We start from the raw sequence: 26,765 nt of genomic DNA on the forward strand, positions 1-26,765 counted from the left end.
TTTGAAAATAGCCAGGTTTTCACCATTTTGACCACTAGCATCAACCCCAGGGAGGCAGAAGGATCCAGGGCAATGAGACTGCAAGGACTGGTGAGAGGAGGTTGGCAACCTGCACACGTACGTCTGTCTGTCTGGTCCCACCCCACCTCACTCCTGGAAATCCCAAAGGAAGACAGCTGGGCCCCAGACTGCGCCCTGCAGTTCTCCCCCTGCTCACTCCTGGGTCTAGGGTCCAAAGACAGCCAGGTGGCTACGGAAAGCAACCCTGGAGATTTCAGAAGGGCCTTCTGCAGCTGACTGAGATGACATCAGAACAGGAAAAAATGCCCAGAAGTGGCTTCAGCCCTGTGAGGCACCTGGCCCTTGGAGCCGTCTCTCCAGGGATCAGATGAAAGAGGGGAAGGGGCCCAAAAGGAACTTTGTACCCCCTGATAAAATCCCTCTCAGAGACAATCACAGCACACCCACCCTGACATACAAGCCCCTCTCAAGGGAGTTGGGGTGCTGTGGTATCCTTGAGTCATATTGGTGGGTGCTGTCCTTGGGGCATCTCCCCACAACTAGAGGGGCTGCCTGTTGCTCATTCCTCATAGCTGGTGGGGGGTCCCCTCCGCACTGGCCTCTCAGTGGTCCTGAACCTGCCCCAGTCCCTGCTCAGCTCACTCTGGAGGTGCTTCTCTGGCTGCCTGCTGGGTATGGTGAGTATCTCTGTGGATGTCACATGGATGATACACTGATGCCCAGACACAGCTCCACAGGTGGTGGGCTGCATCAGGATGTCCACAGTGGGGTGTTACTGGGAAGGCCAGTGCCAAGGCTGTTGGAGGGGCTGCACTGGTGTTGCCTGGGTGGGCTCTGGCCATTATTGGTATCACACTGGTGTCCATTAGCGCAGTGTTGAAACACAACTGGGCCATCAGGCCAGACAGGAGGAAGAATTTCGAATTATGAGAGATGCCCCGCACTGGGGTAGCCTGCCTTATGTGGCAGGGGGCTCACCCCTACTGGAGGTTCTCAAGCAGAGGCTGGTTGGCCCCCTGCCAGGGATATTAGGGGTTGGACTAGATAACCTCTAAAATGTTCCCAATTCTAATGTTGTATTTCTGTGATATTACATAAGAATGTAAGAAGAGCCTGGCTGAATCAGGCCAAAAGCCCATCTAGTCCAGCCCCCTGTATCTCACAGTGGCCCACCAGATGCCCCAGGAAGCACACAAGACACCTGCATCCGGGTGCCCTCCTTCCTATCTAGCATTCTGAGGTAGCCTGCTTCTAAAATCAGGACGTTGCACAGACTCATCACAGCTTGTCACCTGTGATGGACGTTTTCTCCAGAAATTTGTCCAATCCTCTTTGAAAGGCATCCAGGTCAGATGCCAACACCACAGCCTGTGGCAAGGAGTTCCACAGACTAATTACACACTGGTCTCCCAACACTCAGTATTAGTGGATGTCCCCTAGTTCTGGTGTCATGTGAGAGGTAAAGAACATCCCCCTACCCACCCCCTGCATGATTTTGTATGTCTCAATTATGCGCCCCCCCCCCAGGCGCCTTTTTTCTAGACTGGAATTCCATACCTGGCATTCTGAAAATCTCCTAAGATGCTCCTAAGATCCTCCACTGTATTCATGTCCAGTCTAGGAAACTTCCACTGATCGAGCCCACTTGGGACAATTGCAGCAAGTCAAACCCACAAGGACACAGCCTGGGCAAGGTCTCCAGGGAGGACCCTCTCATGTGTTACTTAAACACATGTCTTGCAACAGAAGGAGCCTCACACTGCAGAGTCTCCTGGCTCCTTCCAGTGCTCCAGAGTCTTTGTGAGTCAAGCTAAAGTTTGAGGGGACCTGAGGGGGGACAAGAGGGGAAATTATGAGGGGAACTGAGCAGGCCTGGGGGCAGAAGGTGGGCTTTTCCAGAGATGAGACTGGACAGGTAAGATTCAGGACGACTTTGGGTGGAGGGGCTTCGCGCCCCCTGTCTGGTTTCCTGCTTCTGGTGGCACCATGGCAAGAGATCTGCTTAGCGCTTCCAGCAACGCTTGGAAGTTCTTCCTGCTCTATCTTGAAGACATTGATGAGGCAAAGTGCATTTGAGCTGTGCAAAGATGTGCTCTTAAGCCAATGAGCACCAGACCAGGCCCTCCATACCAGAATCACAGGGGGAGGGGGGCTGGTCTGGGTCCTCATCCTGATGGGCCACCTGTGCTGTTGGCAAAGGCAGGAAAGCCCTCGGCACCGTTTTGCGCTTTGTTGTTTTCACAGATACTGTATGTGGGGGGGGGGGGCTGAATCCAGACCAGCTAGTTAAGATTTAAAAGGTGAATGTGTTTGCAAAGCACATCTGGTATCTTCCATGTTGATGTCAATCCATTCATCGCTCCCTTTTGCCCGCTGATATTCAGTCACCCTCCAGACTGGTCACGTTTCTTGAACATTTACAGAAATGTCGCTGGGGACCTGTTTGAATGCCGTTCTGAAGTCCATATAGATTATATATATTCTCAATTCATGATCCTCCCCAATCTTATTGTGTATTTATTGTTCTGATGCTGCAATTAGTTATGACAAATTTCTCCCTTGTGCACTGAGTTATTTTATTGCTGCCAGACCACCATGTTCATAGGAGACCAACGGCCCATCCAGTCCACCATTCATGACCACAGAATTCATGTTCCACTGTTGTAAATAGTGTGGCACCACTGCAAACAGCATTCTGCTGCAAAGCACCAAGGAGCCTCCAGTGGAAACAGCCAGTGGCTTCCCACATACAACCAGGCTGCACCAGGGCAGCTCAGATGGCAGCAGGGGCAGGCTGTGGGTGATTGGGAGGAGTGGGCCAAACTGGGGGGCAGTTCAAGTGCAGGAGAGGAAGCATCTGGATCCTATCCCCAGTGCTCCAGTAGGCCCTGCCTCCTTCCTTTCTCCAGACTTAAGTTCCCCAACTGGTGAGTTGCGACCCACCAGCCTGGGAAGCACTGGCCAATGCCCTGCTTAAGGGCGGGGAGGGGGGAAAGGCAGCAGCACGATCCCCAGGATCCTGCTGCTCCTGGGGACGGGAGGTGGGTTTTCTACTTACTGCAGTTCTGGGGGTTGCAGGGCTCCTCGTGCCTGCAAAACCGTAAAAAAAAAAAAGGTACTAATGATTTTTGTGACAAAAACCACATGTACATGCATATACCCAGACTTAGGTTAGTTGGCAACCTTCAGTCTCGAAAAACTATGGTATCGCGCTCTGAAAGGTGGTTCTGGAACAGCGTCTAGTGTGGCTGAAAAGGCCACAGACTTAACTCATCTGCATACAGCACTGATTGCAAAAGTACTTGAAATGTACAGTTTGAAATGGGGCCTACATTCCCATCTGGCCCAGGTCTCTATCCAGCTCTGCACGGCCCCGACTCCAGGTAACACGGCAGCAGCACCTAAAGAGGTGGTGCAGATCCAAGCAGCCTGGCTCTGAGCTGGGTCACCTGGGGGGGTGGGGTTAGGATCCAGCCACAGTGCCAGATCCTGGCCCCACACCCCACTCGGCACTGGGCCACGCAAGGGCCCACCTGCCGCCCGCCCTCCCCCTGTCCCCAAGACCCCCACACCAGCCGACTTGGCCAGTGCAAACTCACCCATCACTAGCGGAGATCTGGCACAGGGAGGCCAGCACACGTATTTGCACCAGCCTCCCTGACTCACAAGGATGCACAAACTTTTCTTACAGCATGTTTGTGACAGTCCTGGGCTGGCGCAAGTGACTTGCCACAGCCCAAAGAGTGCCTAGGATTGCACTCCAAGAGCCCAATCCTATGCATGTCTACTCAGAAGTAAGTCCCATTATCGTAAACGAGGCTTACTCCCAGGTAAGTGTGGATAGGATTGCAGCCTGAGTCCCATCCCCCCTCCATTGTCAAGAGAAAACAAAGTAATTCTTCTTTCTCCTCAGACTGAACTCCTGTCTGCTTTGGGCACCACTCCCAACCAGCCACCAGGAGATGGGAGCGGGGAGCCAGAATGGAATCGCTAACATCTCCTACACAGAGTTCCTCCTGCGTCCCTTCCCTGGTGTGCAGGAGTCCAGGCACTTCCTGGCCATACCCTTCTTCGGCCTGTTTCTCTTCATCATCACGGCAAACTCTGCCTTGATCTACACTGTGAGGTCGCAGGAGAGCCTCCACTCCCCCATGCACCTGCTCACTGCATTCCTCTTTGCAGTCGACATCTGTGGGACCGTGACTGTTGTCCCTAAAATGCTGCTGAGCCTCATGTTCCGGATCAGTCGCATCTCCCTCACCTCCTGCCTTGTCCAGATGTTCTTCATTTACTTTTCCACAGCCTTGGACTGCAACACACTGTTCATGATGGCTCTGGACAGGTACGTGGCCATCTGTCACCCGCTGCACTATCCGGACATCATGACCAGCAAACTTCTGGCGTTGCTCATTTTTGCCTCTGTGATGTGGAGCATCACCATTGTCGGTCCAGTGGTGATCCTGGCTTCTCGGGTGCAATTCTGCCGTTCCAGTGTCATCAGCCATTTTGCTTGTGAGCACATGGCCCTCATGAGGTTGTCCTGTGGGAACATCTCCATAAACAAAACAGTTGGTTTGGCACTGAGATGCATCTTCATGATCTTCAACCTTAGCTTCCTCTTAACTTCATATAGCAAAATTGTCCACACAGCCTTGAAGATCTCACCTGGCAGTGTCCGTCATAAAGCCTTCCACACCTGTGGGACCCACCTGATGGTCATCTTCCTTGTCTACACCTCCCGCCTCTCCTCCTCTATTGTCTTCCGCCTAGCCAGGAATGCCTCCCAAGATATTCACAACCTCATCAGCGCCATCTACCTGCTGCTCCCCTGGACGGTCAACCCCATTATCTATGGTGTGAGAATGAAAGAGATCAAGGACAACCTCCTGAAACTCTGCCAGAGAATATGTCCTCCTCACAGGAATTTTAAAGCAACATCTTCCAGCAATGCATGTTAATTTTGGTTCTATGTGGAAGAAGAAATGCTCACCTGCTTAGAAGTCATCTGCACTAACCCAGGAGTGGCCAACCTGAAGCACGCATGCCACTAGTGACACACTGTGGGGCCCTCTGCCTCAATATCCCCTGGTGAAACCATGTCTACCTTTTGGGTACCCTAGGTATCTCGAGGCAGAGATTACGTCTACCCTTGGCTTTGAGCAGCCGCTCGAAATGATGGGTAGACCTGGTGCCAACCTGGAGATTCCCCAGAGGGTCAGGTCTACCAGCCACTCAGTGGCACATTTTACACCCAGGGCCTGCTGCCCTACCCTTGGTGCACTACTGGTGGAGTGGCATGTTCAAGATTCTCTACATGAAAAGTGGCACGTGGTGTACTGTGTGTTGGCCACCCCTGTGCTAACCCTACATCCAGTTAGTTGTCCCAATTGCCCAGTGGGCAGGGCAGGGCAGGGATGAAGATAGCTTTCCACAGCAAAACAGCTGCTGTCCACGACCCAGGTTCCATTTGTGACATCGCCTCCAGGCAGGATCAAAATTAATAAGGAACATCCACATAGCTCTTAACCCAGACAGTCTGAGGAGAGGGGCTATCACCGAAGGGAGCCTTGTGCACTTTCCAAGCCGCAGGTGCCATCCCAGGCGGTTCCTCCAGCAAAGAGGCTCTTAGGCTACGGGGTTCAAGATGTGCCTCTTTCTGAGTAGCTGCTTCTGTTCTAATTGAGACCCCTAAGAGCTGCTGCCAATCAAACGTGGCTGTTCTGGACAACTGCCTTGGGACCAGGTCAGCCCATCCTTGCTCATCCAGTCCTGTCACATTGTCAGGGTGCCGGTGAAGCTCTGCTGGCAAAAGTCACTTCCCAGGACAGGAGGCTTTCCTCATGGCTTCCTTTACACTCCTCTACACTGGGGCTTCTGACTGGATCACTGGCTTGAAGGCCCACCAGGTGACCAGAGCACACTTCCCACTCATCTCTGTTCAACCGCCTCCCATTTCTTGGTTCTTCAGAGCCTGGGCTGGGTATCACACTTGCACTCACTGTGTGCCTCACCTGCCTCGGTGCCTATGTCCTTTCTGTGTACACGGCTCTTAAAAAGACCCCCAACAGACGGGAGACCCACATGGGGTCCGGGCTTTTCACCGTTCCTGCCGCCCTCTATATTAGGGGTCTATTCTCAAGACCCTGATAGGCCGAGTGCCACTCTGGTAGCCAGAAGCATAGCTGGGGGGGGACACTAGGTTTTGCACAGCACCTCACCATAGCGAGTAAGCAGCCCTTCCTTCTCCCCTTTGAAGCCATTCCAGGCCGCTGAAGCAAAATGGTGGCGAAATGGATGGCTCCGAAGGGGAGGGGCTGCTTGCAAGCCTCAGTGAGGTGCTGTGCAAAACGGAGTGATTTGCACCCCCTCTAGGTACAGTTCTGCTGGAAGGCGGCAAGCAGCTGGGCCGGATTTAGAGGAACCCAAGAAAAATCCACAATAGTCAATGGAACTCTATTGTTGTGATAAAAATTGCTTTATTAAAGAAATAGCCACAGTTTGGTTGCATAAAATTAGTGCGCAGGAATACAATTGTAAATACAAACAGAATAAAACCACAAACACCAAGCTCCTATTCTCTAACCCGCACCCCAGGCCACTAAGTCTGTGGGCCTGGGTCCCGGACAGGTCCCCCTCCTGCATCCAAAATGCACCAAGAGTGAAGAAGAAGGTCTGACTCTTCTGAGTTACCTGGTGATCCTTTCCAACCAATGAGAAGGCTGGACCTGCCTTGCCATCTTCTCACTGGCCAATTTATCTCTCAGGCAGTGTTTCTCCACCAGTTGTACTTGTACCACTGGTGGTATTTGAGGTGGTGCCTGGTGGTATGTGCATGACCCCCAGACCCCCACCGCGTGGCAGCAAAACCAGCAATGCAACATGCCAAGCAGCAGTAAGAGGCTCAACTCGGTGGGCAGAGCTCCAGAGTGCACTTTATGCATGCTTGAAAATGCCCTCTGCCCACCCTGAGACTTTGCTCAGTGTCTGTCACGTTGTGTCTGGTCTCCCACTCTGGAAGAAACTGGTGAAGACGCCATCACCAGTCACTTCCATTGGTGGTGGTGGGCCATGAAAGTGCGACAGCAGGGGACAAATGCTGCTCTAAGGCAATCTGCCCTTCCCCCTCCTGACCAGAAGTTAGTGATTCAGGAGTTTTCCGTTTCCAATCAAGCTGTCCTCTCTTAAGCAGCACTGTGAGACTTGTCACCAGGTTAAGAAAATAAGAACAGCCCCACTGGATCAGGCCAGAGGCCCATCTAGTCCACCTTCCTGTATCTCACAGCGGCCCCACCAGATGCTTCAGGGAGCACACCAGATAAAAAGAAACCTCATCCTGGTGCCCTCCCTTGCATCTGGCATTCTAACTAAGCTCATTTCTAAAATCAGGAGGTTGCACATACACATCAAGGCTTGTAACCCATAATGGATTTTTCCTCCAGAAACTTGTCCAATCCCCTTTTAAAGGCGTCCAGGCCAGTCGCCATCACCACATCCTGTGGCAAGGAGTTCCACAGACCAACCACATGCTGAGTAAAGAAATATTTTCTTTTGTCTGTCCTAACTCTCCCAACACTCAATTTTAGTGGATGTCCCCTGGTTCTGGTGTTATGTGAGAGTGTAAAGAGCATCTCTCTATCCACTTTATCCTTCCCATACATAATTTTGTATGTCTCAATCATGCCCCCCCCCCTCAGGCGTCTCTTTTCTAGGCTAGATTCCCTGGCAAGAACTCTCACTGCTGCAAATACTGTTGCCAAAAATCTCCTAAGGCAGTGTTTCTCAAATGATGGGTTGGGACCCATTAGGTGGGTTGTGAGCCAAGTTCAGGTGGGTCCCCATTCTTTTCAATATTTTATTTTTAACATATTAGACTTCATGCTACCATGGTATGTGACTGTACATATTTGGGGGAAAGTTACAGACCTGTACTTTTAACAAGCAACTATGTATATTCTTTTGACAATGATAGCAATGAAACTTGCTCCTGGTTAAGTGTGGGTAGGATTGCAGCCTAGGATTGTTCAAAATTTTCCTGCTTGATGATGTCACTTTCGGTCATGACATCACTTCTGGTGGGTCCCAACAGATTCTCATTCTAAAAAGTGGGTCCTGGTGCTAAATGTGTGAGAAGCACTGCCCTAAGGAGCAGGCATCCAAGGGCAGGCCTGCAATTGTCACTTTGCCTTTGCACCACTAAGGAGTTTTCTGCCTCTTCTTGTCTAACTCTCAGACTCAGCAAAAACAGGAGAGGCAAGAGAAGAGGGCATGCTTCATCCATCAGGGGCTCAGAGAAGAGCACCTCCCCAGGATTTTGGTGTGTTCTTTGGCAGGGGACTCGAAGGAGGAAGAACGGGTGCCCTGATCCTCGGGGACTCCTGGCTCCCTTGTCAGGCACATGGGGTGTCTATTCTATGCAGGCCTCCAATGTGGTCTTCATGAAATCCTCTGAGCTGCAACATGAGGGAGGGAAAAGGAGAGACAATGACGAGGATTTTCCCCACGGTTCTGGCAGATGGGGACATCCCAGGCAGATCCAGCAGGAAAGTGGCATCAGGCTTGTTGCTTTGTGCTCAAGGAAGTCACTGGACGGGTATCAGGCCAGATCCAAGGAGAGGGGAAGCTGTGTGTAGCACTCCTCATCAGAGCAGGGGCAGTACAGGCTCCCAATGGCCTCTCCCTTCTTCCTTGGAATGCTCTGTTAAGCACCTCATGGGTGGGGAGGGTGACCTGCAGCCCAGGCAGCTTTTGGTTCTCTTTTTCTCCTCCAGCTGCTGCCGCAATCCTTTTCTGACTCACTCCCACTAAGTTGAAAGAGAACCGGAGTGCCCAGTGTAGTGGTGGGCTGGAGAGGGCAAGGACAGGTGGGCAGGGGGTGCATCCGTTCACCGCCTTCCAAGGGTGCCGCACCACATGAACACCTCAGGTGGCTACATGGTTGGGCCACCTCCCTGCAGGGTTCTCAGGACATCTTTGTCATTGGCCATACAAACCGGCCCTCCTTTTCACACAGCCAGTGAACACAGGGCTTAAACACAGATGCAGAGTCTTTATCAGGAACACCGCTTGGGATGTCACCCGGACCCCATCCCTGACTGCCAAATTTTCCTGGGGGAAAGTAGCAGGAAAGTAGATTGGGTGCAGATCCCTTAAAAGCTGTACCCCTGCTGGGCACAGCTGTGCACACATGGCCAGGACAACAGGTGTGCCAACCATTTCCAGACACTGCCTGCTCGGTGATGGAGCGATGCCTCCCACAAGGAGGCTCAACAGGAAGGGCTGGAGATGACCAGGCAAGCCACTGTCATTTATTTGTATCCCACCCTTCCTTTGTGATGCACGGGGCCTAGGGAGGCTGCACCAGTTACATCCTTGCACAATCTAAACATAGATCTGAATGTACGTAAATCACAATATGAGTGTGAAGACAACGGCCTGCAGTGCCTGTAGCTGCAACACACCCCTTCTCTGCAAAGGTCCTCACAATAGCACTAGCATCAGAACTCTCTGCATGTTCAAGGATCAGGCAACATCCATCACAAAGCCTTCCACATCTGCAGGACCCACTGGATCCTCATGGGCTGCTCCTCCCGCCTCTCCTCATCTGTTGTCTTCAGATTCTAGCCAAATCTGCCTCCCGAAACATCCACAACTTGATCAGCGCACTCTACCTGCTGTTCCCTGGACCAGGGGTGGGCAAACATTTTGGCAGGAGGGCCACATCATCTCTCTGACACTGTGTAGGGGGCCAGGAAAAAATAGTTAATTTACATTTCAAATTTGAATAAATTTACATAAATGAATATATTAGAAGCAGAATTTTACTGAGCTTATTTATAAAACACATGAGAACTCTAATACAGGCATGAGAATTATGAGAACTATGAACGGTTTGCCACACACATCTCTTGCACAGAGAAAAAACTGAGAGGGGATCTGAGAGCTGTCTTCAAACACCTAAAGGGCTGTCATATGGAAGAAGAGAATAATTTGTTCTCCGCTGTCTCTGAAAGCAGAACTGGAACCAAAGGGTGCAAACTGCAAGAGAGGAGATTTCCATTAGACAGCAGGAAAAAGGGCGGTTTGGCCATGGAACAGATTGCCGAGAGAGGTGGTGGACAATCCCTCACTTTAGATCTTCAAGTAGAGGCTCGACAAGCACCTGTCGGAGATGCTCTAAGAGGATTTCCTGCCTAATGCAGGGGGTTGGACTGGATGACCTATTAGGCCCCTTCCAACTCTATGATTCTGTGATTCTATGAAAACATGCAGACCAAGCCAGAGCAAGCCAGAAACACATGGAGACACAAGTTGTACAGAGGCAATGGGAGGGGGTTAAAATAATGCTCAGGGAAAGGCTGGAGTCTATAAAAAGCCTTGCTCTAATTCGGCCCTCAGCTCACGTCTGGTGGTCACAACTGGCATTTGTGAGCCACCATGGGCTCCAACAGTTTCTGACAGGCCAGAGGTTCATTGGAGACTGGGGGCTCCCTGTGGGCCCAATTGGGGGTCCCCGAGGCTGCAAATGGCCCGGGGGCCGGGGTTTGCCTACCCCTGCCCTGGACGGTGGACCCCATTATCTATGGTGTGAGAAGAACCAGAGAGATCAGAGACAACCTCCTGAAACTCTTCAGGAGAAAACAGCCTCCCCTCGGGCCTTTTCAGGCAACAGCCGTGAACCAGAAATGTTCAAATATCTCATCTGTGGCAGGAAAATCTAAGAGATAATAGTTACATTCTGCAGAAATGCTCAGGGAGGCTCCATTTATATTCAGATGGGGTCTTTCAGGTGCCTTTGGTCTTTTGACAAGAACAGGCTATGGGGGGAGCACTTTTCTGATTACGAAAGGGCTTGCTCTGCTTCTGACTACCAGGGCGGTGCCATGTCAGAGTTGCATTGGTCAGGGAAAAAGTCACCTCCTCCGGGAAGGCTGGAGCTCCCAAGTGACACGGGCAGGGGTGTTCGCAGCACTACAAATAGCACAGGGCTCACTGGTTGCTACAGATGAGCCAAAGGGGGCCATCAAGCAGCAAGCCCGAGAGGGTGGAAGCAGTAAAGGCGGCAGCCTCTGCAAGACTGGGGTAAGTGTTGTGGAGGCTCCTTCAAAAAGTGCCAACGGTTGACATTTAGACGAATAGAAAACAAGCTATTTAACAAGGTGGGAAGCAGAGCATGGCAGCTGCGGTGGGTCGTCAGGGTCACTAAAGCTGCCATATCCTTGGCTACTGGAAAACTGCATCCAGATTCGGAGGCTGCCCCAACACTCCCCAGATGCTGTCAGGCATTTGGCTGCAGCCAGAGCAGGAGGGCCCACCAGACACCAACCTGCATGTGGGGGGGGGGGGGCAGAATGTCAGAGTGCACGTGTGACCCCAGAGATCCTTTCCCTGGATCAGCTTTTACAGAAGGAACAGCAGAGTCTCGAGTGACAGAGGAGACTGCTGGAGACACAACACAGAAGTCAGAATATCCCAGAATGAGGCTGCGGATCCCAGAGAGGACATTCATTTTGGGCAAGTGATGGTCACAGAACAGAGACAACCAAAGCATGGTTCCTTCATTGTATTCCGGGTTGGAACCTGGGTCAGGTCTCTGGGAATGTGGCCCATGTGCCCCCAGCAGCCATCTCTGGCCAAAGGAATATCCTGCTTAGCAATAGGCCAGGGTGGGTCACGTAACATGGGGAGCCCTGCAAAGCTTCCAAGGGCCTGATCCTATCCAACTTTCCAGCTGCAATGCACCCTGAGATAAGGGAACAAATGTTCCCTTTCCTTGAGGAGACCTCTGTGACTGCCCCCTCACAGCAGGATGCAGTTCATTCCCCACTGGCACTGCTGCATCAGCTCTGAAAAGTTGGATAGGACCGGACCCAAAGAAGGATAAGGGGACCCTCTCCCTTCTTTCACCCCTCTAACTTTTAGATTTTAGAAATAGGCTACACCTGATTGCCAGATGCAGGGGAGGGCACCAGGAGGCAGGTTGTGTCTGTTGTCTGGTGTGCTCCCTGGGGCATTTGGTGGGCCGCTGTGAGATACAGGAAGCTGGACTAGATGGGCCTATGGCCTGATCCAGCGGGGCTGTTCTTATGTTCTTATTAACTTGATGGGAATTGAGATTGACTGTTACACAGTTTTGTGGAGCCCTGAGATGCTGCCCCCAAGCACTGTCCATGCGCACATCCTCCATGTTAATGATGCCCTATGTTTAATTACGAGAAATGGATGACTGCATCGGGTTCTTGGATTTCCTGGAGAATTTCTTTCCTTTCAGTTCTGCCCATTGGCAGAGTTGGCAGCAGAGGGGAATCCATAGCCAGCATCTGTGTCTGACTGCTCAGTGGTAGCCGAGGTCGCACCTCTGTCTGCTGGGCGCAAGTGTCAGAGTAGGTGGGTTACAGCCCAGTTCTGAGCTGCCCAGAGCAATGGGCTGCTGCAGAACAAAAAATGGCTGCCACCGCATCCTGAGCGCAACCAGGCAGCTGCCAGTGGCTCTTCAGGGGAAGGGGAAGTTTATCCCCGTTCTCCACATAAGGAAGGTAGCCCTGCAATAGGGCTGCTTGATTCTGTGGCAGCTCTGAAGCTGCTGCAGAGTCAAAGAGTTCTGTGTTGGGCCACACAGCCCGCAGCAGGGCACTGGCTTTCCACTGGCACTAGCCCAGCGCAAACTCGTGCCGGGCTAGTTCCAGCACTGGGCTGGCACTAAGTCCCACAAATGTGCCTTATGGCATGTCTGCGACAGTGTGCGCCAGCGGTAAGCAGAGCTCAGTCTTGGATCCATTGCTGGATTGGCTGGCTTTGTTCAGAGGTGGCAGAGGCATCCCATCTACTTCTTTTGCTTCTTCTTGCCAACAGAGTTTGTACCACTGATGCTGCAAGGAAAACTCCATCATCCAACACACTGCAAGAACTCAGGATCTCATTCAGCGTACAGTGGAAAAAACACTTGGAAGTGGACCTTGAAATGGAAAGGCCTCATGTGTATTATGCAGCAGGTGACAACTTGACCCTCTCCAACCTCTCCCTGTTCTTCCTGTCTGGCATCCCAGGGCTGGAAAACTTCCACACCTGGATCTCCATCCCCTTCTGCTCCATCTTCACCATTTCCCTTCTGGGCAACGGCTCCCTCCTCTACATCATCAGGACAGACGCAACCCTTCACAAGCCCATGTTCTCCTTCCTCTTCATGCTGGCATCCATTGATCTAGTGTTATCCCTCACTACGATGCCCCAAACGCTCACTGTCTTCTGGCTCGGGCCCAGGGAGATGACCCTGACTGCCTGCCTCACCCAGATGTTTCTCCTCCATTCGTTTTCCATCATGGAGTCTGCTGTGCTGCTGGCCATGGCCTTTGACCGCTATGTGGCGATCTGTCACCCACTCCGCTACAACACTCTCCTCACATCCTCATTGGTAGTCAAGCTTGGGCTGGCAGCACTCGTGCGGGCTGTGGCCCTGATGCTCCCATTGCCTTTCTCGCTCAGGAAGTTGCCCTACTGTCGCTCCCACGTCATCCCCCACTGCTACTGTGAGCACATGGCAGTGGTGAGGCTGGCCTGTGCCCACACGCGGTTCAATAACTTTTACGGGATCATTGTTGCTTTGCTGGTTGTGGGGCTGGACCTGGGCTTTATTAGCCTGTCCTATGCCAAGATTCTGAGAACAGTCCTCAGTCTGGCTTCGAAGGAGGAGCAGCTCAAGGCCTTCGGGACCTGCATCTCTCACTTGTGTGCCATATTAGTTTTCTACACGCCAGTTGTTCTCTCATCCATAGTGCACAGATTTGGTCACCGTGTGGCTCCTTACATACACATCCTGTTGGCTAATTTCTACCTTCTCTTCCCACCCATGATGAACCCCATCATCTATGGGGTGAAAACCAAGCAGATTCGAGAGAGAATCTTCCACCTTTTCCATCGAAAAAGCTTCTGAAAGGCAGCCATGCGTGGCTCAAACGTCTCCAAGCTGCTTTTGCTAATGACCCTCGTACTAGAAGCTTCTTGTTCATCATCTCCCCTTTCCCCATCCAATGACCTCTTTCACCAACTAATTCATAGCTGGCGCTAGTACCCCCTGCAGAACTGGTGCAGACCCTCCCTCCCACTTCTCGGAATTCCAGCTTAGCATGTCTCATCTCGATGATAAATTATATTTCTATCTCACTTGTCTTCTAAGAAGACCAGGATGGCATCCATGATTCCCCCACTCCCATTTTATCCTCACAACAGTCCTGTGAGGTGGGCTAGGCTGGGAGAGTGTGACCAACTCAGGATCACCTGGGAGTTTCATGGATGGCTGAAGATTTGGTCCAGTGACTACCTGGCCCTCGTCTGACACTCGGACCACTACACTGCACTACCATAGTCTTGCTATATTTATAGTGGCCATTTAGGTGACACTGGATGAGACTGAGAGCAAGTGGAGCATGGCAGCCAGCGAAGTTGCTGAGCCTGGTCTTTGTGGCTAGGAGTCGGGGGTGGTCTTCGCTGTGCTTGCCTCAAACGGCAAGCAAGCCTGATGACCCTCCAATCCTTCCCTGGCTCAGATTTTAATTATTTCTTTGCTCCTTTTCCTTGCTCAAGGTGATTAGCAGGCTGCAGTCCCAATTCACCCCCGTGCCCTGCTTCTTGGGGATAGAGAGCCTTCTGCAGGGAGTAGGAGTCCCCCCTCCCGGTTTCTGGGATGTGCAGCTTCTTTACCCCCCCCCCCTTCTCTCTTCCTGCAGCTGGAACCTTGGAGGGGACGAGGCCTGAGGGTGACAGGGGGATGGAGGTTGGAGGCTGGTTGTGGCTGGGTGGGAATTTGTGGGTTTTTATAAGGGGCTCAAATACTGTTCAGCTTAGAATGGAGCTCAGCTGTTTCCTGGTTGTTAGAAACGCCTCCACTTATTCCAAGCCAAACTAGTGCAAGGAGGGGGAGGTCCAAGATCCCCGCAGGCCACACAAGCAAGAGGGAGGCCATTTCTCTGTGGTTGGAGCCCTGCATGTTCTGTGTGGTTCCTAAAATATACATTTCTCCAAGAATTATTCTGACATTGCAGCAAAGTCATTCTCTCCTCTTGGGGGGTGCGGGCTGTCACCCAAGCAGATGCGGAAGAGGTCCCTGCGTCACTGACCCACTGGCCGTGGCTCACCACTGCTGGAGCACCAGTAAGCTCCAGTGAGCCAGTCTGGAAGGAAGGGACTCAAGAGGTCAGAACTGGTGACTGTGGCAAGGGGAAGGGAACGAGGCAAGGGGAAGGGGCTCATAGAGTCCTGGGTGACTGGCTGAGGTCAGACTGACTTGGAAGCAGGTAGAAGCATCACCGACAGTTAATGTCTGATGCAAGGTGTGGGGGGGCTGCCCATCCCTGATGCTGTCTCTGAGCTGCGGCAGGGGCTCAGCGGGTGGCCTCAGGGAAGCAGCTGTTCTGGAAATTCTGAAAATACTTTTCTTCCGGAGGTGGCAACAGCCCAACCCACCAGGCCCCTGGTGTTGCAGCTGGACCACCTGAACCCAGGCCTAGGGTTGTTGAGGTCAGGCCTGTGTGCCAGGGCCACAGCTTGGACGACACAAGAGGCACTGTGGGAGGCAAAGCAGCAAGCCCATTGAGCAGCAATGGGCCCAAGAGGGAGAGCAAGAGGAAGGGTGGAGCCAGGACAAGAGGGAGTGGAAAGGACCACCAGACGGACAGTACAGCCCTCTATGGATGTCCTCTCTGCCACTGGAGGGAATCTGGGTTTTCTTGGCCTGCTACCACCTGGAATCAGACCCCCTTGTCCTGCAGCATCCTCCAAAGAAGCCTCGCCAGCAGCCACCAGGACCCTCGCACCCATCTGGAGAACCCTGACTTGGGTAAGCCCACCTGTGTGTGGGGGGGGGGTGTAGGCTCCACCCCATGGAGGCAGCCAAGCTTATTGGGTGCCCTTTGGGAAGAAAGGCGGATTACAAATTAAATAAATAAATAAATAAATATTGATGAGTAAACACCAGCCAGCTTCAATCTGCATAAGGGAGCCATCAGGAAGGTCCATGAAACCAAACATCGGTGAGGAGGGATTGTGCTGGGAGGGGTTTTGGGCGCCATGGGACGCTCCTATCCCAGTGAAAGAGTATTGCAGCAATGGAGGGTAGGCATCTTCTTTCCCCTTGCTTGGTTGGCAACCTTCAGTCTTGAAAGACTATGGTATAAGCCTACAGCACCCGGTATTCCCAGGCGGTCTCCCATCCAAGTACTAACCAGGCCTGACCTTGCTTAGCTTCCAAGATCAGATGAGATTGGGCATGTGCAGGGTAACAGTTGCTTGAAAGGAGGGAAAAGGATCCTGATGTGAGCCACCTGTATGACCTCCAGCTCCCCCCTTTGGGATCCAGGGCAGTTTACTACATCCCTCTACAGCTGCAGTTTTCAAACTCTCCGGGAGAGTTTGGGGGGAGGCTGCGACGTGATCCCCAGGATCCCCAGGATCGCGTCGCTCAGGGGGCTGCAGGGACTGGGGCGCACCCTCCAATGCCTGCAGCAGCCGTCCCTGTGTGTGGGAAACCATGCGTGAGCGCCTGCAGGGCGCCCCAGGTCAGGGAAAGGGAGAGCGGAGTGATCTGCTCCGCAAAAGCAGAAGCGGAGCGTGATCGACTCACTCTCCCTTTCCCTGAGCTGGGGCGCCCTGCAAGCGCTCGCGCACGGCTCCCCGCACACAGGGACGGCTGCTGCAGGCATTGGAGGGTGCACCCCAGTCCCTGCAGCCCCGTCAGAAGGGAAAGCGGAGTGATCGTGCTCCGCTTCCAGTTTTGCGGAGCGGGACGCGATTGCTCCGCTTTCCCTTTTCCTGACCTGGGGAGCCCTGCCGAAGGTTGTGCAGGGCTCTCCGCACCCCCGGGAGGCTGCAGGAGGCTTGGACAAGTGCACCCAAGCCCCTGCAACCCCCCTGAGGGGCGCGATCCGCTGCCTTCCCCCTGTCTCCTGGCTGCCTCTGCCCCTTAAGGGCCAGGACCCACAGACTGGGGCGTCGCAACACCCCAGTTTGAATCCCACTGCTCTGCAGGGAAGCTGGGGGTCTGCGTTCCTGTGCTGCTGCCTGCTGAAATGGGCTTTGGACTATCAAGGCAAAAGGCGGTCCTGGCTGAAAGGGGGTTGATCGGAAGACAGGCTTGTCCAGAGGGACCAGCGTCCCAGGACCGGCACAAGGATGGAGAGTCACAGCCCTACTCCCCAGCAGTCTTGTCTCTGCCCAGCCTTGCTGGCCAGGAAAGGAAGTGGCTAGGAGGAGGCTGCTGGCCTCAGAGGGTGGACAAGAGCTCCACAGTCTCCGTGATGAGAAGCGAGGGGAGAAAATCAGGGTCTAGGAGAGGGAGGTAAAGGGGGTCATTTGTACCTGGGCCCAGGGTCAAAAAGAGGGCCCAGGCGCCAAAGGAGGGGCCCAGGAATTTCCTATGATCTTTCATTTTCTTATCTGCTCAGACTTGTTGCTTGCATGGGATGCTGGGGACACGAGCCTGCGGCTGCAGCTACTGGCAGGCCACACGTGCTGGGTGAGGGAATGCATACTTGGTGCTCCTTAATGCAGTGTCACATCTGGGAGGCAGCTGGCCTGCTGCAGTAGCTCTTTGGCTTGTGGGATCAGCTTAGCGTGAAGGAGCATATCAGAGTCCGGGGACTCAGTTGTGGGACTACAGAAGGACGTTTCGGGACACTTTCTACTCTAGGGGGAGACTAAATATGCTGCTGCTCTATTTTCTGCATGGTTTTCTCTATTTAAAAGACCTTAGAGAGATTTAGGAGTGTGTCTGGTTTTCCATATTACTGTGTCCAGCTGCTGATGCCACCTGGGTGGGTAGACCTGGGCTCCAAAGACTTTTCCAGCTGTCTCCCCCCTCCCCCCACCCCATTCTGCTCTCCCGTCACCACCCTCCCCTGCTGAGTTTCACACCTCCCCCTTTGCAAAGGGGCCCAAAAGAAACTTTGTGCCCCTGATACAATTCCTCTCAGTGGCCCTGGAGCAAGTGGCTGGAGCGGGAGGGCAGTCGAGCCAGCCCTGAACACAGCCAGGTGTTTCCCTTCTGGTCGCAGCACTGCAACTCCTGCGGTCGGCTGCAGAGACAAGAACCACCAAGTCTGGCCTTTTCCTTCAAAGGGAGAACGTTCTACTGAGTACCCAGTGAGATCAAAGGCAGAAAACATCCCTGAGAAAAATATCTGCACTTTACACACTTGAAGCAAAGAGCCCGTCAGTGCTGCTGCCCCCTTCCTGCTCTGACTTGCTCCCTGGACCTCTGTCGTGAGTTCCCCAGTCATTTTGTTTCACTCAGGTCCGGGGGCCCCCGAAAGGCCCTGTTGTCCAGGCAAAGAAGCGAGGCCACCAGCGTCCTTCCCCGAGCTCCTCTTGGGGCCTCTGTGTCTGCACGCTGTAGCCCTTCCTCATTCGCAGCGTGTCTGCTTCCTGGAGCATCGGTCTCCCGCCTCCTGCCATGAGCGATTCTTTCCCTCCAACAGCAAAGTGGGAGGCTGGGGGGGCTCCACCTCTCCACGGGAGAGCAGCACTCGATGACCTGCAGGGCCCAATCACTTTCCGCTGCCATCACAAAACAGTGACAGTTCTAGCTTCTCTGGTGACGAAGGGCAACGTTTGTCATGTGTTCAGACACTATGGAGTCACTGGGCCCGCTCCGCAACCCTCTCACTCCTGGGACCAGCACTCAGACCTGGGCGTGAATTGGGGCCTGACTTGTGTGGGTCATGGCAGTGCTGCAGCCAGCTACTGTTCCAAGGCACAGCTGGGGCAGCAGCCATGGTGGGGCTCATAGAGGGGAATGCCTTGCCAGAGACACCAGGCTTTGGACCCAGGCCAGGCTTTGGATCAAGCCCCCCCTACTTCAGGAGGCTGCCTCAGTCCCCCAGCCACCCACCTGCTTTCCCGTGGCACACCCACTACTCTGTCCAGCCTCGCTTTCTCCCTTTCAAAACTGAGAGCAACTGTTTCCTTGCCACTCTCCGCTCTTCCTCGCCCCTTCCAGTTGGACCAGGAGGAAGGAAAGGACAGAAAAGCCCAGTAGCAACGCAGGCTGACTTGCCACAAGTGGGCAGGAAGGGAAGAATGAAGAGGCCCTGCAGCAGCAAGGCCACTCCCTTGCCCACTGGCAGGCTGGCTAGCTGGCTGGCCAGTCAACCATCATGACTGACCACATTGAAGGCACACACAAACAGCCTGTGGCTGCCATTGTGGCCAGATGTGCATCGCCACACTTGCAGGCAGGCTGACAAGCAGGGAGGAGCAGGAGCCAAGAATCCCACACAAAGGGGGAGGTGAGGTAGTGGGGCAAGGCTCCTTGAAGGTGTCCCATTGGAGGTTGGGGTTTGAGGTGGGCCCAGCTCTTGACAAGCGGAAGAGTCCTGCCCCAAGTGGAAGAAGCCCTGCGGCAGCCCTGCAATGGAGCTCTGCATAACCACCGTTTGTGTGACACCTGACGAGGAATGGAGGCTCAACAGGCAACGCATATCAGGCCCAGAGTCCCTCTCCAATCTGACACCTGCCCCCATGCGACTTCCAGGGCTGCATTTCTTCCCTGCAGGAGAACTGACAAGCACCATGTGGGCCACGGAATCCCAGTGTGTCAACAATAAGCACGCCCACAACTGGGGCTCTTTCCAGTCCAGACAGACCAGACCTCGACTCGTGGCCTTGACAGCATGATGGGGTGAACAGGGCAAGGCACCGGATAGCAGGCAGGCCGTGTGGAGGAATCCGGCATATGCACACACCAGTCTAGTCCACTGGGCTACACTGACTGACAGTGGCCTCCAGGGTCCTACTGCCCCATGCTTCAGGACACACATTTAAAGCCCCATCACAGGAGAGCCACGTGAGAAGGGGAGGAATTGCAGTGGGAAACTGGAGGGCAGAGAAAGGGTTACAAGACCTTCCCCCTCCCAGGACCACTGACCATTGAAGGGTTCCATGCTGCAGCTGTTCTGTTCTGCAGCTGGCTGGCAGGTTTTGTGTGCAACAGGCAGCCAAAGCACAGAAAGCTCACCAACGTTTTTTAAAAGCAAGAATTAAGAAATCAAGGCAGAAAAGCTTCTGGAGCTTCAAAACCAGCACCAGCAACAACATGGAGGAGGAAAATCACCCCAGGCCAGAAGTGTTTTCACATGAAAAATGACAAATTGGGGAGGCTCTCTCCAGAGGGAGGCTGAGATGCAGGGACCGCTGCCTGGAAGTGCCCTGTACCTCGTGGCCACCAGCCTTGCCCCATCTGCCACAGAGCCCCAAACTCAGAACCATCAGGCCACACTGGGAGGTTTACCATCATCAAGTGCCTGCAGCTCTGTGCCTAGGAGAAGAACTTCCCTGGGCGCAGTGCCTTCAGTATGCGGTCCCGGACCTCCTTGGTCTTGGCGCCATAGACAATGGGGTTGAGCATAGCTGGGACCATCAAGTAGATGTTGGCCAGGAAGATGTGGACATGGTGGGGTACACTGTGCCCAAAGCGGTGGGTGAGGAAGGAGAAGAGGCCAGGTGTGTAGAGAATAACAATGACCCCCACGTGGGCGCCGCAGGTCCCCAGGGCCTTGTGCTGCGCCTCCAGCGAGGGCAACCGAAACACAGCATGAAGGATCAGCCCGTAGGAGATGAAGATGAAGCTCAGGTCAGCACCAACGATGACAAGAGAGAGAATCAGCCCATAGAGGTTGTTGGGTGTGGTGTCCCCACAGGCCAGTTTCACCACAGCCATGTGTTCGCAGTAGGAGTGAGAGATGAGTCGAGAGCGGCAAAATGGCAGCCTCTTCACCAGGAAAGGGAAAGGCAGGACTATTACCAGGGCCCGCGCAGCAATGGCAGCTCCCAGCTTGACCACAGTGGTGGTAGTTAGCAGCGAGGTGTAGCTGAGAGGGGAGCAGATGGCCACGTACCGGTCATAAGCCATGGCGGTCAACGTCCCAGACTCCACTACACAGAGCGCATGGATCATGAACATCTGCACCAGGCAGGCATCAAAAGCAATCTCTTGGGCCCCGACCCAGAAGATGCTCAGCATTTTGGGCATGATGCAGGTGGGCAAGGCCATGTCAGTGAATGCCAGCATGGCGAGAAAGAGGTACATGGGCTTGTGCAGGCTGGATTCTGTCCTGATGACCCACAGCAGGGTGGCATTGCCCAAGACGGCCATAATGTAGATGAAGCAGAAGGGGATGGAGAGCCAGACCTGGATCTTCTCCAGCCCCGGAAGCCCCAGAAGGAAGAAGGAGGAGGAGGAAGCCAACTGACCGCTGGTGTTGGAAGTAGCTGAGATGGAGCACAGAGAAAGCAGAGATATGGTACTACAGAGGGAGTCCCATGAGCCCCTCACCCACTACAGCCACTGTCCACAAACAACACATCAGCATTAAACTTGTTCATTGTAAATTGGGGGAGTCCTTCACTCTGGAGCATCTACCCCATAAGTGTCCTCCCGGACAAGGGAGGGCCCAAATTCTATCCTCCCTGAGAACAAACCACCACCACCCTCTCCAGAACTCTGCTCTTGGTTCTTCTTGTCTTCGTTGTTCTTAAATCTTTTTTTTAATTTTTAGACTTTTTGAATTGTTACATTAATTTCTTATTCTCTTCCATTTGATATAATGTAAGCTCGTCTGTGGGCCTCTTCAGGGATGGAAGGCAAAATTGAAACTACTGGATAAATAAGCCTGATGGAAGCCTCACATCTGGGGGTCAAGTACTGCTGCCAAGTGCGCCTTGGTTTTCTGCTTTGTTTTCTTCACACACCAGGCAGTAATTTGCATCCAATGTGTGGGAGTTTGGGGGAGGGCCATTTATTCATGGGGGGGGGGTGAGCCTGATGGGGCACCTAGACCTGTAGCACCTTGTCAGTGTGCCATGAAACTACACCCCACAATCAACTACACAATCAAACCATTTACGTAGAACATAGTTAGGAGTTTGCCTGCAAAGAGTATGTGATTTTAATCTCCTACCTTGAGCTTTGAACTTCATTCCGGGTCAGACTTCAAGGAGTCCCAGAACCTTCTACTTCTGTTAGCTAAACTGCCGCATTCCTTTCACCTGCCCTTCAGTACAAGGAATTCTATACGCTTTCAATAAACTGAAGGGAAAAAAAAATCATATTGTGCTCTAGCCATAAACTTGTCCGCTACAAAAGCAGCTTCTATTCACATTTTGGAATACACATCGGATAAAATATGCACAAGACAGTCCAAATGTGGGAGGAAGGCAGCCACTTTCTGTAATGAATGAGGAGATAAACATGGACACACCTGTGAATTCACTTAGTGCTTCGATGACACCCACTGATGTGCCAGAAAGCGTCCAGGGTTTGCAGTGCTCAGTGAGGCAGGCACACCTGGAAGCGGGGAAAAGTCCTTTGACTTGTAGACAGCAAGCACCTGAAGTCATCATCAGAGGGCAGTCGCAAGCGAGTCCCAGAGACCTCCTTGAGGTGAGTGAACGCCCTGGCAAGACTCTTTTGGGTGTCCCTCAGCTCAGTTGCCCTGGGCAGAACCCTCAGAGACCAGGAGGTTCCAGGAGGGATCCCTTTGTTCCCTGGGAGCAGCTGCTTCTGGCATTGCCTTTTTTAAACTGGAAGGCCTGGATGCTTTTCCTGTGGAACAAGACTGGGCAGGCCACCCTTGGTGGATGTGGCAGGCCTTGCAACGTGGATTGCAGTCATAAGAACATAAGAACAGCCCCACTGGATCAGGCCATAGGCCCATCTAGTCCAGCTTCCTGTATCTCACAGCGGCCCACCAAATGCCCCAGGGAGCACACCAGATAACAAGAGACCTCATCCTGGTGCCCTCCGTTGCATCTGGCATTCTGACATAGCCCATTTCTAAAATCAGGAGGTTGCGCATACGCATCATGGCTTGTACCCCGTAATGGATTTTTTCTCCAGAAACTTGTCCAATCCCCTTTTAAAGGCATCCAGGCCAGATGCCGTCACCGCATTCTGTGGCAAGGAGTTCCACAGACCAACCACACGCTGGGTAAAGAAATATTTTCTTTTGTCTGTTCTAACTCTCCCAACACTCAATTTTAGTGGCTGTCCCTGGTTCTGGTGTTATGTGAGAGTGTAAAGAGCATCTCCCTATCCACTCTGTCCATCCCCTGCATAATTTTGTATATCTCAATCATGTCCCCCTTCAGGCGCCTCTTTTCTAGGCTGAAGAGGCCCAAACGCCGTAGCCTTTCCTCATAAGGAAGGTGCCCCAGCCCAGTAATTATCTTAGTCGCTCTCTTTTGTACCTTTTCCATTTCCACTATGTCCTTTTTGAGATGTGGTGACCAGAACTGGACACAATACTCCAGGTGTAGCCTTACCATAGATTCGTACAACAGCATTATAATATTAGCCGTTTTGGTCTCAATACCTTTTCTAATGATCCCAAGCATAGAATTGGCCTTCTTAACTGCTGCCACACATTGGGTCAACACTTTCATCAACTTGTCCACCACCACCCCAAGATCTCTCTCCTGATTTGTCACAGACAGCTCAGAACCCAACAGCCTATATGTGAAGTTTTGATTTTTTGCCTCAGTGTGCATGACTTTACACTTACTGACATTGAAGTGTAGTAAGTACTGACATTAAGTACTGTCACTGAAGTGAAGTCATGTCACTTGCTGGTCAAGGAGCCCTTCCAAGGGCCACTCCAGGGCCAAAATAGGTATTGATGCGATCATCCTAACAGATCAGTTGGGGGGGGGCGTGTTCTTGGTGCCCTCCAGCGCTTCAGTGTTCCTTGTGGAGATGTGGGCTGATGCTTTTCTCCCTCTTGCCAAGTAACTGGCAGTTGCTCTATGGAGTCTCTCTCTCAGCCCTGCCTGGAGATTATGCCAGGTCTGAACTTGGGGCTCTAAATGCAGCACAGGTGCTCTCATGACACCAAAGAAGGGTGACCAAAGTGAGAGAGCTTCAGAGAGCATGGTGTGGAAGTCCCTGACCTGGGGCAAAGATCTGGAGGGGGGGGTTCTTGTCATTCACAGCCAACCTGCCTTGCAGAACTTCTGGAAGAATGCTATGCCCTCATCCTGCCCCGACCATGATCTCTGCAAACTGCAAGTCCTCTGGAAAGGCTTGATCAGGGAGTTGCATGGATAGGGTCAGTCTAGTCAACACTTCTCCACAGCAGGACTGAGGAGGGGGAAAGCACAGGCAGCCCTGCTGGGCTTTGCTCACACTTGACCATGGGCAATCGGAGGTCCAGGGTGCTTGAGGTCTATGGTTTCCCACCCTGGGTTGTAGCCAGTCAAATAGTGACCACTGACCAGTAGTGACACTGACCACTGCCCCCTATTGGGCAGTCCAGGTCTTCCATAGTGAGAAAAAATAAACACACAGATCTGGACAAGTAGCTGGACATTTCTTGGCTCAATTCAGCATGAGAGACCACAGCCACAGTGCATTCTAAAATGGTCTCTGACCCAAACTGGCCAGAGCGGACTTTTTCTAACATGGGGTTCAAAGCAGACCCACCCACTGATTCCATATTTGGCATGCACTTCCTTAGCAAGTAAGCATTTCCCCTCCCCATTCTAAATTGAAACTGGAAGGAAAACTTCACACTGCCCCTCCTAATTTTGATCTTCCTGCTCTTTCCTCCTGCAATTTTCAGAGATGAGAACACATGGGAACAGCATAATCTCACAGACTGTGCCCAAACATTTGCTCCCTGAGGTATCTGGTGGGGCACTGGGAGATACAGGAAGCTGGAAAGATGGGTCTTTGGCTTGATCCAAATGCTAAGAAAGCACCTAAACTATCTCAATTTAAGCACATAAGAACAGCCCCACTGGATCAGGCCATAGGCCCATCTAGTCCAGCTTCCTGGATCTCACTGCGGCCCACCAAATGCCCAGGGAGCACACCAGATAAGAAGAGACCTCATCCTGATGCCCTCCCTTGCATCTGACATAGCCCATTTCTAACTTCATCTCCTTTAGGCTGATTCTCCACAGAGACGATCTTGCCTCTACATTCCAGGTGTCATCATTCGAGCATTGTTCAAGCACACCCCCAAAGCATGCATTCTTACGTAGCGATATAAAGAATTGAACATCAGAGGTCCATAATTGTGCACTGTTACCTACAGAACATGTCCATGTGCTCATGGCCTCTCAGTCTTGTTTTAGTGCCATACAACAGTTTGCTGCTTCTCAGGCATCCCACCTTTGCCTTGTTTCTGGAAGTCCAGTTCCCCAGCCAGGTCCCAGAGTGCAGTGCCACCCAACTAGGCATAGTCAGCAGAGAAACCCCCCATATATTAAGACACAGGCCTTGCCAGGGGGCATACCTGCAATACTTCACAACTTTAGACCAAAGTCTTCACAATTACACTCATGACAAGCTGTCAGTTAGCAGCACTTCATCCTGTGGAATGCTCTCAATATTCTGTGACGGATCTGCGTGGTCTTCACCCCGTACACGAGAGGATTCAGCACTGGTGGCACCAGGAGATGCACGTTGGCCATGATGACATGGATGCTGGAGCCGTGAGTCTTACTGAACCTGTGCACCATGGACAAGCCGATGAAAGGCACGTAGAAAAGGAAGACGGCACATATGTGTGAGATGCATGTTCCTAGAGCCTTTATGCGTGCCTCCTGGGTCAGGCTCAGTGCGGCCTTAAGGATAAAGATGTAAGACAAGGAGATGAGCAATGAATCCACCCCAATGGCAAAAATGATGACAATCAGTCCATAGATGATGTTGACCTTTATACTGGCACAGGCCAGCTTCATGACATCCTGGTGCAGGCAGTAGGAGTGGGAGAGGACATTAGACCGGCAGAAGGGCAGTCTCTTGATGAAAATGGGCAAGGGAGCCATCAAGGCTGCTCCACGGAGGACGGCCACCAGGCCCACCTTAGCTATCCTGGGCGTGGTGAGGATGGAGGAGTGACTCAGCGGGTGGCATATGGCAACGTAGCGGTCAAAAGCCATCGCCAACAAGATGGTCGATTCCATGCCTGATAGGCTGTGAATGCAGAACATCTGGACCAAGCAGGCATCAAAGGCAATGCTGGTGGAGTTGAACCAGAACATGGCCATCATCTTGGGGGTGGTGGAAAGGGAGATCATTACATCAATGGCAGCCAACATGCAAAGGAAAAGATACATGGGCTCGTGGAGGCTCCGCTCAGCTCTGATGATGTAGATGATCGTGCAGTTGCCAAGGATGGCCACCAGGAACAGGAAACACAGGGGGAAGGCCAGCCAGAAGTGAGCAGCCTCCAGACCAGGGAAGCCAACCAAGATGAACACTGTAGCTGAACAGTTGCCACTGTGGAAAGGCGACATGCTCAGGGTCTATGCTCCTTCCAGAGTTAGGGCAGGCTGAAACCCAAATGACCACTGTTATTGTCCATTTATAAAACATGGTATGCCCTGTACATGCTCCACACTCATTATCTCATTTGTCAGCACAGTAACCTGTCCGATCGCTCACAGTGATTCCCAATGTATACATGAAGGGCCTGATGCTGGGAAAATGACCTTCTCAAGGCCATCTAGGACTGCTTTGCATTCTGTGCATTGCAGGCCTGGTTGCCCATGTCTCTCTGCAGGCACCATAAGGCAGTTAGGAGGGTGTCCAGATTGCCTCAGAATGCCAGATGCAAGAGAGGGCACCAGGATGCTGTTCTCCTGATGCCTTGTGTGCTCGCTGAGGCCTCTGCTGGGCCACCGCAAGATCCAGGAAGATGGACTAGATGGGTTTTTGGCCTGATCCAGTGGGGCTGTTCTTATGCAACGGACGC

The 26,765-nt window shown here is 52.7% G+C and overlaps 4 protein-coding genes and 1 pseudogene across 4 annotated transcripts; 2 read left to right on the top strand and 3 right to left on the bottom strand.

Moving 5' to 3' along the window:
• Positions 1-3,983: 3,983 nt before the first annotated feature.
• LOC136643933 (olfactory receptor 52K1-like) lies at positions 3,984-4,979 on the top strand. Its single transcript, XM_066619361.1, has one exon. It carries the CDS (start codon positions 3,984-3,986, stop codon positions 4,977-4,979), a length of 996 nt encoding a protein of 331 aa, XP_066475458.1.
• An 8,000-nt stretch (positions 4,980-12,979) lies between these two features.
• Positions 12,980-13,948, top strand: LOC136643935 (olfactory receptor 52K1-like). Its single transcript, XM_066619364.1, has one exon. It carries the CDS (start codon positions 12,980-12,982, stop codon positions 13,946-13,948), a length of 969 nt encoding a protein of 322 aa, XP_066475461.1.
• Positions 13,949-16,186: 2,238 nt separating this feature from the next.
• On the bottom strand, positions 16,187-16,303 carry LOC136646210 (5S ribosomal RNA; annotated as a pseudogene).
• A 4,020-nt stretch (positions 16,304-20,323) lies between these two features.
• LOC136643937 (olfactory receptor 52D1-like) lies at positions 20,324-21,984 on the bottom strand. The gene is made up of 2 exons (XM_066619365.1): positions 21,966-21,984; positions 20,324-21,276 (listed from the first exon to the last, which is right to left on the bottom strand). Exons 1-2 carry the CDS (start codon positions 21,982-21,984, stop codon positions 20,324-20,326), a joined length of 972 nt encoding a protein of 323 aa, XP_066475462.1.
• A 3,378-nt stretch (positions 21,985-25,362) lies between these two features.
• LOC136643939 (olfactory receptor 51E1-like) lies at positions 25,363-26,307 on the bottom strand. Its single transcript, XM_066619368.1, has one exon. It carries the CDS (start codon positions 26,305-26,307, stop codon positions 25,363-25,365), a length of 945 nt encoding a protein of 314 aa, XP_066475465.1.
• Between the last annotated feature and the right edge of the window lie 458 nt (positions 26,308-26,765).

This window comes from Tiliqua scincoides, chromosome 3 (genome assembly GCF_035046505.1).
Source record: "Tiliqua scincoides isolate rTilSci1 chromosome 3, rTilSci1.hap2, whole genome shotgun sequence".
Lineage (NCBI taxonomy): Eukaryota > Metazoa > Chordata > Lepidosauria > Squamata > Scincidae > Tiliqua > Tiliqua scincoides.

Coding starts and splice junctions, on each gene's coding strand:
- LOC136643933 (XM_066619361.1), top strand. CDS start 3,984: ATGGGAGCGGGGAGCCAGAATGGAATCGCTAACATCTCCTACACAGAG.
- LOC136643935 (XM_066619364.1), top strand. CDS start 12,980: ATGGAAAGGCCTCATGTGTATTATGCAGCAGGTGACAACTTGACCCTC.
- LOC136643939 (XM_066619368.1), bottom strand. CDS start 26,307: ATGTCGCCTTTCCACAGTGGCAACTGTTCAGCTACAGTGTTCATCTTG.